This window comes from Erinaceus europaeus, chromosome 1, assembly GCF_950295315.1.
Source record: "Erinaceus europaeus chromosome 1, mEriEur2.1, whole genome shotgun sequence".
NCBI lineage: Eukaryota > Metazoa > Chordata > Mammalia > Eulipotyphla > Erinaceidae > Erinaceus > Erinaceus europaeus.
In genome coordinates this window covers 141611305-141627492 of record NC_080162.1, presented here as the reverse complement: position 1 = coordinate 141627492, position 16188 = coordinate 141611305, and the positions used below count along the sequence as shown (strand labels likewise).

The 16188-nt window shown below is 40.9% G+C and overlaps 1 protein-coding gene across 3 annotated transcripts in view; it reads left to right on the top strand.

Moving 5' to 3' along the window:
- Nucleotides 1-16188, top strand: part of RRM2B (ribonucleotide reductase regulatory TP53 inducible subunit M2B) — a 45894-nt gene that overhangs the window by 20424 nt on the left and 9282 nt on the right. For 2 of the 3 annotated variants that reach the window (XM_060196372.1, XM_060196367.1), the window contains exons 6-8: nt 3801-3934; nt 5549-5653; nt 11028-11141. In XM_060196372.1, coding sequence (XP_060052355.1) covers nt 3801-3934; nt 5549-5653; nt 11028-11141 — 353 coding nt within the window. Of the gene's footprint in view, nt 1-3800; nt 3935-5548; nt 5654-11027; nt 11142-11390; nt 14462-16188 lie in introns of those variants that run through there. The other variant, XM_060196380.1, reaches the window with a different exon arrangement.

The following is a 16188-nucleotide window of genomic DNA, read 5'->3' as shown; positions in this document are numbered from 1 at the left end:
GAAGACAAGTGGATTATATTGGTATCTGCATGCGATTTGCTGCAGAATGTTGATTTAATTGAAATGTGAGAGTGATCAGACTTGCTCAGATATGCTGTTAGAAAACAGAGGACTCAGGGGTCGGGCTGTAGCGCAGTGGGTTAAACGTACATGGCACCAAACTCAAGGATCATTGTAAGGATCCCAGTTCAAGCCCCCGGCTCCCCACCTGCAGGGGGGTCGCTTCACAAGTGGTGAAGTAGGTCTGTAGGTGTCTTTCTCTCCCCATCTCTGTCTTCCCTTCCTTTCTCCAGTTCTCTCTGTCCTATCTAGCAACAACAATATCAATAACAACAAATAATAATAATCACAACAATGATAAAAACAACAAGGGCAACAAAAAAGGAAAATAAATAAAATATTAAAAAAATAAGTAAAAAGAAAACAGAGGATTATTTTACTATGCTTTTCAGACTACTGGAATATGTTATGTAGCCTTTGAAAAATACCATGATGAAATCATGACAGAAAGGTAATTTTAAAAAGATAATAGTTTAAGATAGTAATTTTAAAAAGATAGTAGTGTGAGGGGCCAGGCAGTTTTGCATCTGGTTAAACACATACATTACAATTCTCAAAGACACAGGTTCAAACCCCCAGGCCCCACCTGCAGAAGGAAAGCTTTGCAAGTGGTGAAGCAGGGCTGTCTCTCTCTTTCCCTCTCCTTTTAAAAAATATTTTTATTTATTATGGGTAGAGACAGAAATTGAGGGGGGGAGAAGGGCATTGAAAGGGAGAGAGAGAGAGAGAGATACCTGCAGCACTAATTCACCACTTGTGAAGTTTTCCCCCTGCAGGTGGGGACCAGGGGCTTGAACCTGCATCCTTGTGCACTATAATGTGTGTGTTTAATCAGGTGTGCCACTGCCTGGCCCCTCTCTTTCCCTTTCTATCTCCCCATTCCCTCTCAATTTCTGGCTGTCTCTATCCAATTATATATGTATGTATGTATATATATATATGTATGATGAAATGCATTGGTTTTAGAGAAAAAGAAGGGAAATCCCAGTGTGTTCAGGATGTATGGAAAACAGTAGCATGACCAGGTGGTGATAAACAGAAAGCTCACAAAAGCATGTGTTCTGTGAAGTGTTCCACTTTCATTATGACTTTTACAATAAATGTGTGTGGGGGGGGGGGCGGGCGATCTATCTGGTTCACATTTGTTCTGAAAACTTTTTTTAAAAATAATTTTATTTATTTATTTTGGATAGAGACAAACTGAGAAATTGAGAGGGAAGGGGGAGAGAAAGAGAGGAAGAGACAGAGAGACACCTACAGCCTTGCTTCGCCACTCATGAAGCTTTCCTCATGCAGGTGGGGACCAGGGGCTCGAACTCAGGTCCTTGCACATTGTAATATGAGAATCTAACCAGGTGCACCCCTACCTGGCCCCTGTTCTCAAGACTTTGTGAAAATGTACGCCTCACACTCCTTTAATCCTTCTCCAACAAGAAGTGGCCTTCATTCTCCCAAGCATTCCTGTGACTGCACCATCTCATTCTAATGAAAAGTGTCCTCCTTTATCAACAGTGTGCAAGTTAAGTTACAGTTCAGTCACCTGACATATCAATGTGCCCATGACATTGGCGTAATGTTGGTTGATGCCTGAGGAGACACCTCAGCAGGCGATGTGCAGCACTTGGCGAGTGAGGCCCCATGTTGACCCTCAGCACTGTGCATGCCAGAGCAGTGCCCTAGGGTCTACCTGTCTTGCTCTTCTTAAACACAGAAATCGAGTGTATCAACCACAGCTGTGCAGTGCATACCTAATAGAAGAAGAGATGCTGGCAATCCACATGTTAAACTAGTGAAAACTTTCCACTTAACAACCAGCTGAGGAGCCATTTGTGTTGTCAGAGTCAGCAGAGCACAGTGGTTACTTCCACTAGTATATTTACATTCAGCACAGACCATACTTGATACATACAGTGTTCTCCTGGTGTTCCTACACAATGTGTGGTCACCACGTGCTTTTTAAATTTACATTTATTCTGCTTTTCTTTTCAGGTGGCTTTTTAAAATGATAAAAATAAAGCAAAAAGTTTAAATTTAATTTTATTTATTTACTACTGGATAGAGACAGAGGGAAATTGAGAGGGGAGGGGAAATAGAAAGGACAAGAGACAGAGACACCTGCAGCCCTGCTTTGCCACTTGTGACGCTTTCCCCTTGTAGGTGGTGACCAGGGGCTCAAACCTGGGTCCTTCTACACTATAATATGTACGCTTAACCAAGTGTGCCACCACCTGGCTCCAAGAAATAAAATGATTTTGTTTTCTCATGTTTTGGACCCTTAATAGGCAAGTAATTGATCTGATTTGTTTTAGATCATGAGAGAAAAGAGTAAGGACTTGTTTAAACACTATTTAGAGACATCAAAACTTACTAATTTTTCTTTATCTGAAATTTAAATACTTCTGTTGCACCTATTCTGGAAGCTATAAATACCTGTTTTCTGGATAAAAGTTTAACTTATATCTACAGTGAAGACTGTTATGTCTTTTATCATCTATTGTTTGTGTATTTTCCACTGAAGACACACGTGTTGAGTCCCTGATTTTGGTTTGGTCCTGTGAGGAGGAGTGACATGCTAGGTAGCGGTGCTGTCATCAGCTAGGTAACATCTGCAGCTGGTTCTGCAGCTCAGCAAGGTTGGCTTCTCAGTCTTACAGACCAAGCTTTTCTCCCTAAAGAGACACCTAAAACACATGTCATTTCTTTTTTTTTTTAATTTTTTAAAAACTGTATTTATTTATTTATTACAGGGAGACAGCCAGAAATCGACAGGGAAAGGGGGATATAAAGAGGAAGAGAGAAGGGGCCAGGTGGTGTGCTCCTGGTTAAACACACATGTTACTGTGTGCAAGGACCCAGGTTTAAGACACCCAGTCCCCACCTGCAGGGGGAAGGCTTCATGAATGGTGAAGTAGGGCTGCAAGTGTCTTTCTGTTTCTCTCCCTCTCTATATGCTCTTCCCCTCTCAATTTCTTCATCTCTAATAAATGAATAAATAAGATATTTTAAAAAGGAGAGAGAGAGACACCTGCAGTACAGCTTCACTACTCATGAAGCTTTCCCCCTGCAGGTGGGGACGAGAGGCTTGAACCTCGGTCCTTGAGCATTATAACTTGTGTGCTTAACCAGGTGTGCTACCACCTAGCCATAACACATGTAACTTCTTCAAGACATGTGCAATGTGGTGACAGAAGGAACTTAAAATGATGCTTTGGAGTTGTACCTATAAGCTTCCTGAGGATGATGTTATAGGTGTGAAGTCTTTATGGACATTTTAGGAGCCCTTGAATAATAGTGTATATCCTCAGAAACTGGGCAGTCCTGTGCATAGCAGAAGACAGTAATCTTGCTTTCAATATAGGACATTTTATCTAGTACATATAAAATGCTCTTTTGGTCAGGAGTAGATAGTAGCATAAGCCAGAGCTAGTCAGTGCTCTGGTAAGAAGAAGAAGAATTAACATAATAAAGTAAAATGCTCTCTTTTGTCATAATACAAAGACCTACAGGAATCCACTGTCTGATACAAGATTTGAGGTTCATATATTTTCCTGGTCTACTAGGTAGAAGTGTGAGATTTCCCCCCTAAAAACCCTTGGCCATAACACTAATTTACTGATTTTTTTTTCTTGCCAGAGAGTTGCAGGATTGTTATAAAAATATATGTAGAAAATATGTATTTAGACTTAGAAATGTCTGCTTTATAGGATATACCAGAAAATGAAATATCTTTTGTCTCCTAGGGGAAAGGGTGGTAGCCTTCGCTGCTGTAGAAGGAATTTTCTTTTCAGGATCTTTCGCTGCTATATTTTGGCTAAAAAAAAGAGGCCTCATGCCTGGACTCACTTTTTCCAATGAGCTCATCAGCAGAGATGAAGTAAGGAGTAATATGTTAATCTACTTATATTTGGGTTCACACCTGGTGTTCACTCATACTGCTTTCTTTTGGGAAATGCTGACGGTGGCACATCCTGGTCATTAAAAGAAAGTTTGAAGTCATTTTTCCTTGGGCTTTTAAGACCATGTGTTTTCCCCTGCCCTCTTCAACCAACTATTCCTTGTTGGTGTCTTCTGCTCATCCTAACATGTCAGTGTACACCTGTGTTTGCAATTTACTCTCCTTCATGGAACAAGACTCTCAGGTGGTCTTACCCATCCCCGTGGAATCAACCCCCAGGGAGTCAAAACTTCATCCTTATCCCCGACACTTTCCAGACCTCAAACACCAAATACTTGAGTGCATGTTAGCTGTTGGGGATACAATATTTTGATTTGAGGCTTATCTTTAAGCTGTCTTTGAGATTTCTGGCGATTCATTAGAAAATGTCTAGTTGTTCTAGCCACTCTAATTTGTTCTTCTTCCAAGTGCGCAATCCTACTTGGCCACTCTACCCTCTGTGGCTTATAGAATTGTTTTTTTTTTTTTTCTTCGTAGCTCAGAAATGTTAACTGATTCTGCCTTGGTGTAAGTCTCTTATGAATTTTGTTAGAAACTCCATCTTTCTGAATCCCTGACCTCTTTATATCTCCTTTATATCTTTATATCTCCTTTGTTTTGACACTTTGATGTTTTCTTCTGTTGCTTTCAACATTATACCATCTGTCCTGGGTCTTGGAATCCTGACTATTACAGTCTCATCCTTCCTGCTCTCCCCTCTCATTACTTGAGAATAGAGAATTATTCTACTCTATGTCTAATATGTGCAGAGCCAGCTATTCTGCAGCTATTCCATAAATTAAGTTTCTTCTTTGGCCGAGTTATCCACAGTATTGTTTCTGTATTCTGCAGATGTAGATGGTATCCATTTCATTGCACTGATTACATTTTTATATTTGGTTATTCTTTTTTGAATGTAAATGTGGAGTTTTTAAATGCAGCCTGTTTTTAAAAGATATTTATTTATTTATTAATCATGGAGAAAGATAGGAGGAGAGGGAGAAAGAACCAAACATCACTCCAGTACATGTGCTGCTGGGGTCTTTTTCTGTAATGTAGTAGTCATCATACATTTGCTGCTGGGGATTGAACTCAGGACCTTATACTTGAGAGTCCAGTGCTTTATTTACGGCACCACTGCCTGGACTACGTATAACCTATTCTTTGAATGTTTTATTATTTCCCAATCATTTCTTACTTTTTTTTTTTAGACACTAGAAATAAATGGATTTTCACTCTGCCATTTTTCCTGCTTTATTTTCCTTTCCCCAAAACAACAACTGATTTGTTGTTGTTAGCTAATTTCTTCTTCTGTGTGGATGAGCTAAGATTTTTCTGGTAATGGTAATGATCTACTGTAAGTTATTATAATTGGCATCTTAATAAGATTTGAAAGCAAGAAAAACTCTGACCCTATTAAATATCACTTTTTCTAGCTTTCAGAAATATCAGATTGCTTTCCAAGAGCCTGCTTTTATAGCATGCCTGACACATCACGGCATGAAAAAGGGCTGGTTAAACACTCTCTGACTATACATTTTTCTTCTGTCTTAGGGACTTCACTGTGACTTCGCATGTCTGATGTTTCAATACTTAGTAAACAAGCCTTCAGAAGAAAGGGTTAGGGACATTATTGTTAATGCTGTTGAAATTGAGCAGGTAAGTAGGGAAGCATACATAATTAATACATCTCTTTGATGTTGATACCATCATTATATTAGGTTACTTTATATGAAATTGTCATTTTTTACATCAAAATAAATATCAATAATTTTATTTTATTTTTATAAGATTATTCTCTTTTTAAAATTATTTATTTATTTATTTATTTATTATTGGGTAGAAACAGAGAGAAATAGAGAAGGGTGGGAGAGATTTAGAGAGACAGAGAGACACTTGCAAGCCCTGCTTCACCACTCATGAAACTTACCCAGCAGGTGGGGATCAAGGGCTTGAACCTGGGTCCTTTTACACTGTAATATGTGAGCTTAACCAGGTGCAGCACCACCTGGCACCTATTATCAGTAATTTTATATGGCTAAGTTGACAATACCAATTTATGATATGTTAAACTTATTTTATAATTTATTTATGTCTATCTTTATTATATGATAAGGCTTTATATATATAAATCTATTTAGGGGACTTTTTTCTTTAAAAAATTTTTTTTTAATTAATTTATTTTTCCCTTTGTTGCCCTTGTTCTTTTTCATTGTTGCTATTATTGTTGTTATTGATGTTGTCATTGTTAGATAGGACAGAGAGAAATTGAGAGAGGAAGGGAAAACAGAGAGGGGGAGAGAAAGACAGACACCTGCAGACCTGCTTCACTGCCCGTGAAGTGACTCCTCTACAGGTGGGGAGCCGGACTCTTGAACCAGGATCTTTATGCCGGTTCTTGTGCTTTGCGCCACATGTGCAGGACTTTTTTTTTTTCTATTACCTTACCCTATCAAATTTCATGTCATGACAAGCTAAATTATTTTAGTCATATATTTGTAGCTACTAGAAGCAGTGGTGATTTCTTATTTGTTTATATTCTCAGAAACCCAGCAGCATGTATAGTTTAAAGCATGCATCAAATATTTATAGAATGAATAAATGAATGACTTAATGAATGGTCAAATTTAATTTCATAGTATTAAAACACCTCTGACTAGGAAGATCTAGATTCTCTGCCAAGGATATGTTTTTATCATTTGAAAGAGCTAGTGTAGGGGCCAGGCAGAGATGCGTCTGATTAAGTGCTCACGTTACAGTACGCAAGGACCCGGGTTCAAATCCCTGGTCCCTACCTGCAGGGGGAAAGCTTCACAAGTGGTGAAGCAGGGCTGCAAGTGTCTCTCTGTCTCTCTCCCTCTATATATCCACCCTTCTCAATTCTTCTCTGTTCTATCAAATAGAATAAAGTTTAAAAATTGGGAGTCAGGTGGTAGCGCAGTTGGTTAAGCACAGGTGGTACAGCAAGGACCAGCATAAGGATCCCTATTTGAGCCCCCGGATCCTCACCTGCAGGGGAATTGCTTCACAAGCGGTGAAGCAGGTCTGCAGGTGTCTATCTTTCTCTCCTCTCTCTGTCTTCCCCTCCTCTCTCTATTTCTCTCTGTCCTGTCCAACAACAACAACAATAACTACAACAACAAAACAAGGTCAACAAAAAGGGAATAAATAAATATTTTTTTAAAAGTTTAAAAATTTTTAAAAAGAGCTTTTTTAAAAGTTAAAAAAAATAACTTCATAGTCATTGTTTTTATGTTGGCAGGCAGAAAAGACAGGAAATGCACTCTGGTGTCTTTGTTTTGAGAACAAAATCCACATTCTGGGTTGCCAGAAAAGCCATGACACATTTTCAAAGCAGATGGCGCTAGCTCAGTTTGGAAAGTTCTGGAGCCGTTTGCATCTGTGTTATTGCTCTGCCATTCGACAGGTTCTAACTGTATTAGAAAAAAGCAAGCAATTTGGTTGAGTTTTAGAGATTTTCTACAACAAGATGTAGATGGAGGACCAAACTGCATTTTTGTCGTATTTTGCTGTTTTACTTCCATAAAGGGAAGAGCTAGTGTCTGTTGTGAAAGCCTGTGTAAAGTCTATAATGATGGTGCTCTCCAAGAATGTTAGTGCCATGGTCCGGGAGGTGGTGCAGTGATAAAGCTTTGGACACTCAAGCATGAGGTCCTGAGTTCGATCTCCAGCAGCACATGTGCCAGAGTGATGTCTGGTTCTTTCTCTCTCGTCCTATCTTTCTCATTAATAAATAAATAAAATCTTAAAAAAAAAAAAAAGAATGTCAGTGCCAATGGTGGTTCACAAGATTCCATGCTGGTGATTTTGATCTCAGACACTCGGTCAGGAAGGCCCACCCAAGTCAATGACAAAATAAAGACTTTGATTCAGAGAGACCCTCGTTATACCGTACCAGACTACAGAAGCAGTGTGAGGACCTGGGATGTGTAAGCAGGCTTGATAATATATGGGAGGAAAATGGTCCTCTTCCAAAGTGTTGGATGACTGGTGATGCACAGTGAAGTGTGTACAACAGTGTGGGGCCCATACAGTCTCCGTCCCTGTGAGATGGCTCACGGATAAAAAGCAAACAGTTCAGATGCACACTGTTGGCAGTTAGGCAGTTTGGACAAATGTATTGTCCAGAAACATCCAGAGGTCACTAATCATAAAGGGAGTTCTGTCCCATCATGGCAGTGCAAGGCCACTCACACATTTGATCACCTGCCAAAAAATATTGGAGTGTGTTCTAGGAGGTGGTGCAGTGGGTAAAAGCAGTGGACTTTCAAGCATGAGGGCCCGGGTTCAGTCCCTGGCAGCACATGGACTGAGTGACGTCTGGTGTGTTCTCGTTCTCTCTCTCCCTCTCTCTCTCTCTCTCTCTCTCTCTCCACCTATCTTTCTCATTAATAAATAAAATCCTTAAAAAAAACATTATTGGGGGAGTTGGGTGGTAGCGCAGCAGGTTAAGTGCAGGTAGCGCAAAGTACAAGGACTGGCTTAAGGATCCAGGTTCAAGCCCCCGGCTCCCCACCTGCAGGGGAGTCACTTCACAGGTGGTGAAGCAGGTCTGCAGGTGTCTATCTTTCTCTCCCCCCTCTGTCTTCCCCATCTCTCTCCATTTCTCTCTGTCCTATCCAACAACAATGACATCAGTAACAACAAAGATAACTACAACAATAAAACAACAAGGGCAACAAAAGGGAATAAATAAATATTTTAAAAAGTTATTGGAGCTAGGAAGGGATATGCTGCCACACCCACTGTACTCACCTAACCTTGCACCCTCAGACTTGTTTTGTTCTCTGCAAAACTCTTTGCACAGTACAATCTTCAGTTCAGATGAGGCTATAGGTCAGCACCTTGTTCACTTGTTTGCTGACAAAAAACATGTCCCATGAGCAAGGAATTATGAAGCTATGAAAGATGGCAAAACATTATCAAACGAAACAGGCAACGTGTCATTGACTGATCTTTGATCTTTATATAAATAAATTACCTTTGATGAGTAGCTGAGAAAGCTGTGGTATATATACACAATGGAATATTACGCAGCTATTAAGAACAATGAACCCACCTTCTCTGACTCATCGTGGATGGAGCTAGAAGAAATTATGTTAAATGAGCTAGGTCAGAAAGATAAAGACGAGTATGGGATGATAAACAGAAGTTGAGAAAGAAGAACAGAAAGGGAAATTCAAAGCAGGAGTTGACTGAATCTGGAGTAGGGCACCAAAGAAAAAACCCTGGGTGGAGGGTGAGGGTGAGGGTGAATGTTCGGCTTCATTGGGGCGGGGTGGGGGGGGCGCGGAGGGGATGGGACAGTCTTTTGGTGATGGGAATAGTGTTTATGTACACTCCTATCAATTTGCAGTCATATAAATCACTAATTAATATGAAAAAAATGCCTTTGACAAACGTTAAAAAAATACATTATGGGGTCGGGCGGTGGCGCAGTGGGTTAAGCACACGTCGTGCAAAGCACAAGGACCAGCGTAAGGATCCCGGTTCGAGCTCCACCTGCAGGGGAGTCTTCACAAGCGGTGAAGCAGGTCTGCAGGTATCTGTCTTTCTCTCCCCCTCTCTGTCTTCCCCTCCTCTCTCCATTTCTTTCTGTCCTATCCAACGACGAATAACATCAACAGTAGTAATAATGATGACCACAGCGAGGCTACAACAACAGGGGCAACAAAAGGGGGAAAAATGACCTTCAGGAGTGGTGGATTCATGGTGCAGGCACCGATCCCAGCAATAACCCTGGAGGGGAAAAAAAAAAATACATTATAGCTTTCCTAACAACCCAGCAGTTCATAAGTTTTTATTATTACTCAGTTAATACTGTGCATCTGCCTTCCAGTATACTTGGGGTTTGGTTTGCCGCCTAACCTGTGGATTGATTTCTGTGTCTTATTTTCTTTGTTAACTTTTCTCTCTAACCCTCCTCTCATAGACCTATTCCCTAAAACAATCATCTTTATTGAATCTTTTTCTAGATGTTTTAGAACACAATATCCTCTTTTCTTTTTTATTCGCAATGATTTTATTTATATATTTAAAATTTTTTTATTTCCGTTACAAACTTTTGTCGATTTTCCTTCAACAAATCACAGTGGAAGAGTTGCTCAGCTCTTCATAAAACTCAGACCTCCTTTTGTCTATTGAGAAAGCACTTAAATATTGGTCTTGCGAATGTTATTTATTTATTATTGCATAGAGACAGAGAGAAATTGAGAGGGGGGGAGAAATAGAGAGGGGAAGAGACAGAGAGACAGCTGTAGTCTTGCCTCACCACTCGTGAAGCTTTCCCCCTGCAGGTGGGGACCTGGGCCTTGAACCTGGGTCCTTGCGCACTGTAATGTGAGTGCTTAACCAGGTGCATGACCATCCACCCAAACCCAGCTGTTTATTAATTTCATGAAGCTGGGGCCTTTGGTATGTGCAATTTCACTGTCCCAGGTTGCATTTTCATTTATATGAAGAATGAAAGGGGAAGACAGAGAAGGAGAGATACCATAGCACTGGAGCTTCCTCTGGGATCATGACACCTCCTCTGTGGTGCTGGAGCTCAGTGTTGGGCTCCATACATGGCAAGGTGTATGCCCTGCCCAGTGTGTGATTTCTCTGGCCCTTGTCCAGTATATAAATGCCAGTGATTTGATAGTTTCAATTTATTTTGTCCACTTGGAAGTGTAAAGTAATGTGAAGAGAAATACCCCCAAACATTTTTAAAGGTTTTTTTTTTTGTTTTGTTAGTGATTTCATAATGATTTACAAAATTGTAAGATCACTGGGGTTTAGTTCCATACCACTGAAACATTTTTTTAAACAAATAGACATAATTTGCAGTGTTGGAAGAATTTGCTGTAACATGTCCTTGAATAAGATGAGTGGCTTAACTGTTACTCACCAATAAAAATGACTGTTAAAAAATTACTAAGAGGGCTAATAAAACTAAATCTCATTTTTATTTGAGAAATGCACATTTATTGTTTAGCTTTTGTACTTTCTTCTGTCTTTGTTTATATCTCAGGAGTTTTTAACAGAAGCCTTGCCAGTTGGTCTCATTGGGATGAATTGTATTTTGATGAAACAGTACATTGAGTTTGTAGCTGACAGATTACTTGTGGAACTTGGATTCTCAAAGGTAAGATGCTTTGAAATTTATTTCTTCTGGTTAAAATGTTACAGTCAGGAGCTGGGCAGTAGCGCAGCAGGTTAAGGGCACATGGCGCAAAGCACAAGGGCCCGGCGTAAGGATCCCGGTTCGAGCCCCCAGCTTCCCACTGGCAGGGGGTCGCTTCGCAAGCAGTGTAGCAGGTCTGCAGGTGTCTTTCTCTCCTCTCTGTCTTCCCTTCCTCTCTCAATTTCTCTCTGTCCTATCCAACAACAACAGCTATGACAGCTACAACAAGCATGACAACAAGGGCAAGAAAATGGGAATAAATGGCCTCCAGGAGCAGTGGATTCATAATGCAGGCACCAAGCCCCTGGAGGCAAAAAAAAATATGTTACAGTCAGGTGTGCATCCATGTATACGTCGCTGATAGCATCTGTAGCTTACTAGTCTACTTAGAAAATGCCCCTGACAGTCTTGTTTTGCATGAAGAAACTGGTTTTGCAAGTCATTTAAAACTTAAAATGGAATTCATTACAGAAGTAGAAGCCTGATGAATCTCTGAATGAATACTTTGTAAAATAAGTTACTTGTTTAGGTGACCATGGTAGCTAATACGCCCCTGACAGAAACCAGATAAATTGCTTTGTAATAATAACAGGAGGTCTCTGCTATAGTAGAATTATGTCTAATATGCTTACATGTCTGCCTTCATATCAGTCTCCATGGGTCTGTGTTGTATTTTGGATATTAGTGCTTGTAAATGGGAAATAGTCACTAGGAAGAGGTCATAAGTTGACACCGAATTCAGTAGTTTTTAAGTTATTTCTGTCACTTGTTTATCAGAGTTAATATAACTGAGTTTCATGAAAAGGTGTGCTTTTTAGGTGGCCTAAGTGTTGGGGCCTGCAGCCAAATGATCTGTACCTGTATCCTGATCCAGGTACTTCCTAGTTGTGTGACCTTAGGCAAGTTGCTCGCCCTCTACCTCAGTTACCTTAACTATAAAAACCAAAAGCACAGTGCCAGAAAGAAGTGTTGATGAACGCCCCTGCGTAAAAAAGCTCTTATCTCTAAAATGTTGTTTAGAGAGTGAAAGAGGCCACAGCTGAAGCTTCTCTTTTGGTTTAGGATTAGTCAGTGACTATTGAATACTTCTATACATATGTGTATTCTGCAAACTCCACTCAGTATAGTGCAAGCATGTAATATATGGGTTTTTTTTTTTTGTATCTGGTTCCTTTCATTATGTATTATTTCTTTTCTCTTATAAATAATGTATATATAAAGTATATGTCTTCATGTTGTATTGTTACATTTTATTTATATATTGGATAGACACAAAGAAATGGAGGGGGGGAGAGAAAGGGAGAGAGACTGAGAAACACTTGCAGCCCTGCTTTACCACTTGAGAAGCTTTCCCCTGCAGGTGGGGACTGGGGGCTTGAAACTGGGTCCTTGCACAGCATGATGTGTGCGCTTAACCAGGTGTGCACTGCCTGCCCCGCTCTCTATACTGTAGCATGCATCGGTAATTTACTCCCTTTTTAAAATCCTTATGGTAGTTTTCCATCGCTTGGATGTACTGACTTCTAGTTATACATTTATGCATGGATGAGCACTGTGTTGTTTTCACTTTTTGATGGCTAGGAATAATGGCTGCCATGTGCATTCATGTGTCTGTTTTTTTTATTTACCTTTGTGTTGCCCTTGTTTTTGTTGTAGTTATTATTATTGTTGTTATTGATGTCATCGTTGTTGGACAGGACAAAGAGAAATGGAGAGAGGAGGGGAAGACAAAGAAAGGGAGTGAAAGACATTTCGGGAGTCGGGCGGTGGTGCAGTGGGTTAAGCCACATGGCGCGAAGCACAAGGACAGGCGTAAGGATCCTGGTTCCAGCCAACAGCTCCCCACCTGCAAGGGAGTCGCTTCACAAACCATGAAGCAGGTCTGCAGGTGTTTATCTTTCTCTCCCCCTCCTCTCTCCATTTCTCTCTGTCCTATACAACAATGACAACACCAACAGCAGTAATTACAAAAAAAAAAAAGGGCAACAAAAGGGAAAATAAATATAAAAAATTAAAATAGAAGAAGAAGAAGAATAGACATTTCACACCTGTTTCACTGCCTGTGAAGCGACTCCTCTGCAGGTGGGGAGCCTGGGGTTCAACCGGGATCCTTACACCGGTCCTTGAGCTTTGCGCCACATGTGTTTAACCCGCTGCACTACCGCCAGACTCCCACATGTCTTTTTTGTGTGGAAATATGTATTTGTTTTTCTTTGGTCTGTAACCAGTAGCAAAATTCCTAGGTCCTGTAGTCACTCTGTTTAGAACCATGAGAGGACCTGCCAGACTGTTTTCCAAAGTGACAGCGTCCTTTCCATTAACAGCTACAGTGAGTGAGGGCTCCTTTTCCTCCACATCTTCACCAGCACTGCTGCCACCCTGTGGTATCAAGTGGCATCTTGTTGTGACCCCCTGCATTTCCCTGAAGGATGATTTTGAGCAGGTTTTTTTTTTTTTTAATTTCTTTATTGGGGGATTAATGGTTTACAGTTGACAGTAAAATACAATATTTTTTGTGCATGCATAACATTTCTCAGTTTTCCACATAACAATTCAACCCCCACTAGGTCCTCCTCCGCCATCATGATCCAGGACCCGAACCCTCCCCCACTCCACCCCCACCCCCAGAGTCTTACTTTGGTGCAAGACACCACTGAGTTCAGTAGTGAGTGTATTTCTTGCTGGTTGCCAGTTTGTGTGTCTTCTTTAGATAAATGTCTGTCTGTTCAAATCCTCTGCCCATGTTTAAGGTTTGTATGAGTGATTGAAGATTGTTCTCCATGACTGTAAGATTTCAGGAGCATTTTCATCCCCATACTTGGTGTTTGTTGTGAGCCACCACACACCCCACCAAAGCTCTGTGACCCCATCACCATCATCTCACATTCTCACACTAAATGAGAGGAGGTTTGGCTATCCTTCCTTTTTCCTTTTCTTTCATTCTCCCTCCCTCCCTCCCTCCCTCACTCCTTTCCTCCTTCCCTCTCTTTATCAAAGCACTATTCAGTTCTGGCTTATGGTTTTGTGGGTGACATAACCTGAGTTTTATTTTAATGAGGGGGTTGGGGAAAAAAGAGACAGAGAGAGAAACACCAGAGTCTTCTTAGCTTTCTGGTTCATAGTGGTGCTGGGGACTGAACCTGGGACTCCAGTGCTTCAGGCATGAGAGTCTCTTTGCATAACCATTATGCTATCAACCTCCCACCCCTCCTCCTGCTCTTTTTTTCTTTGTTTTTGTCTTTTTTTATTTTTATTTTTATTTAAGAAAGGATTAATTAACAAAACCATAGGGTAGGAGGGGTACAATTCCACACAATTCCCACCGCCCAATCTCCATATCTCACCCCCTCCCCAGTAGCTTTCCCATCTCTATCCCTTTGGGAGCATGGACCCAGGGTCATTGAGGGTTGCAGAAGGTAGAAGGTCTGGCTTCTGTAATTGCTTCCCCGCTGAACATGGGCGTTGACTGGTCGGTCCATACTTCCAGTCTGCCTCTCTCTTTCCCTAGTAGGGTGGGTCTCTGGGGAAGCTGAGCTCCAGGACATATTGGTGGGGTCTTCAGTCCAGGGAAGCCTGGCCGGCATCCTGATGGCATCTGGAACCTGGTGGCTGAAAAGAGAGTTAACATACAAAGCCAAACAAATTGTTGAGCAATCATGGACCCAAAGCTTGGAATAGTGGAAAGGAAGTGTTAGGGAGGGTACTCACTGCAAACTCTAGTATACTTCTGCTTTCTTACTTTGGTGCCATACTCCAAACTCAGTCAATTTCTGCTTTGCGTTTCTACTTCTTTTTTTTTTTTTTTACATGCATAACATTCCCCAGATTCCCATTTAACAATACAACCCCCACTATTTCATTCATCATTTTTCATGGACCTGTATTCTCCCCACCCACCCACCCACCCCAGAGTCTTTTACTTTGGTGTAATACTCCAATTCCATTTCAGGTTTGACTTGTGTTTTCTTTTCTAATCTTGTTTTTCAACTTCGGCCTGAGAGTGAGATCATCCCGTATTCATCCTTCTGTTTCTGACTTATTTCACTCAACATGATTTTTTCAAGGTCCATCCAAGATCGGCTGAAAACGGTGAAGTCACCATTTTTTACAGCTGAGTAGTATTCCATTGTGTATATATACCACAACTTGCTCAGCCACTCATCTGTTGTTGGACACCTGGGTTGCTTCCAGGTTTTGGCTATTACAAATTGTGCTGCCAAGAACATATGTGTACACAGATCTTTTTGGATCGATGTGTTGGGTTCCTTAGGATATATCCCCAGGAGGGGAATTGCAGGGTCATAGGGTAAGTCCATTTCTAGCCTTCTGAGAGTTCTCCAGACTGTTCTCCACAGAGGTTGGACCAATTGACATTCCCACCAGCAGTGCAGGAGGGTTCCTTTGACCCCACACCCTCTCCAGCATTTGCTGTTGTTACCTTTTCTGATGTGTGTGACATTCTCACAGGAGTGAAGTGATATCTCATTGTTGTCTTGATTTGCATTTCTCTGACAATCAGAGACTTGGAGCATTTTTTCATGTGTTTCTCGGCCTTTTGGGTCTCTTCTGTGGTGAATATTCTGTCCAAGTCCTCCCCCCATTTTTGGATGGGTTTTTTTTTTTTTTTACTTTTTAAAAAAAGTCTTTTTATATTTCTGTTTTGGATAGAGGCAGAAATTGAGAGGAAATGGGAAGACAGAGAGGGAAAGAGACATAGACACCTGCAGCCCTGCCTTACTGCTTGTGAAGCTTTCCCCCCTGGAGGTGGGGACCAGGTGCACCATCACCTGGCTCCCCTCTCTTTTTTTTCTTTTCATTTCTTTTCTCTCTTTCCTTCCTTCCTTCTTCCTTCCTTTCTTTCTTCTTGCAAGTACATTTGCTTGAGTTATTTGAATGTATTCTTATCTCTGGTGTTCATAATTCCTGCTGGAATACTCTTAAAAATCCTTTTATTGCTCCTTGTGAAAAGTTAAAATATCTCACAGATTTCGATGACGGAGGACCTAGT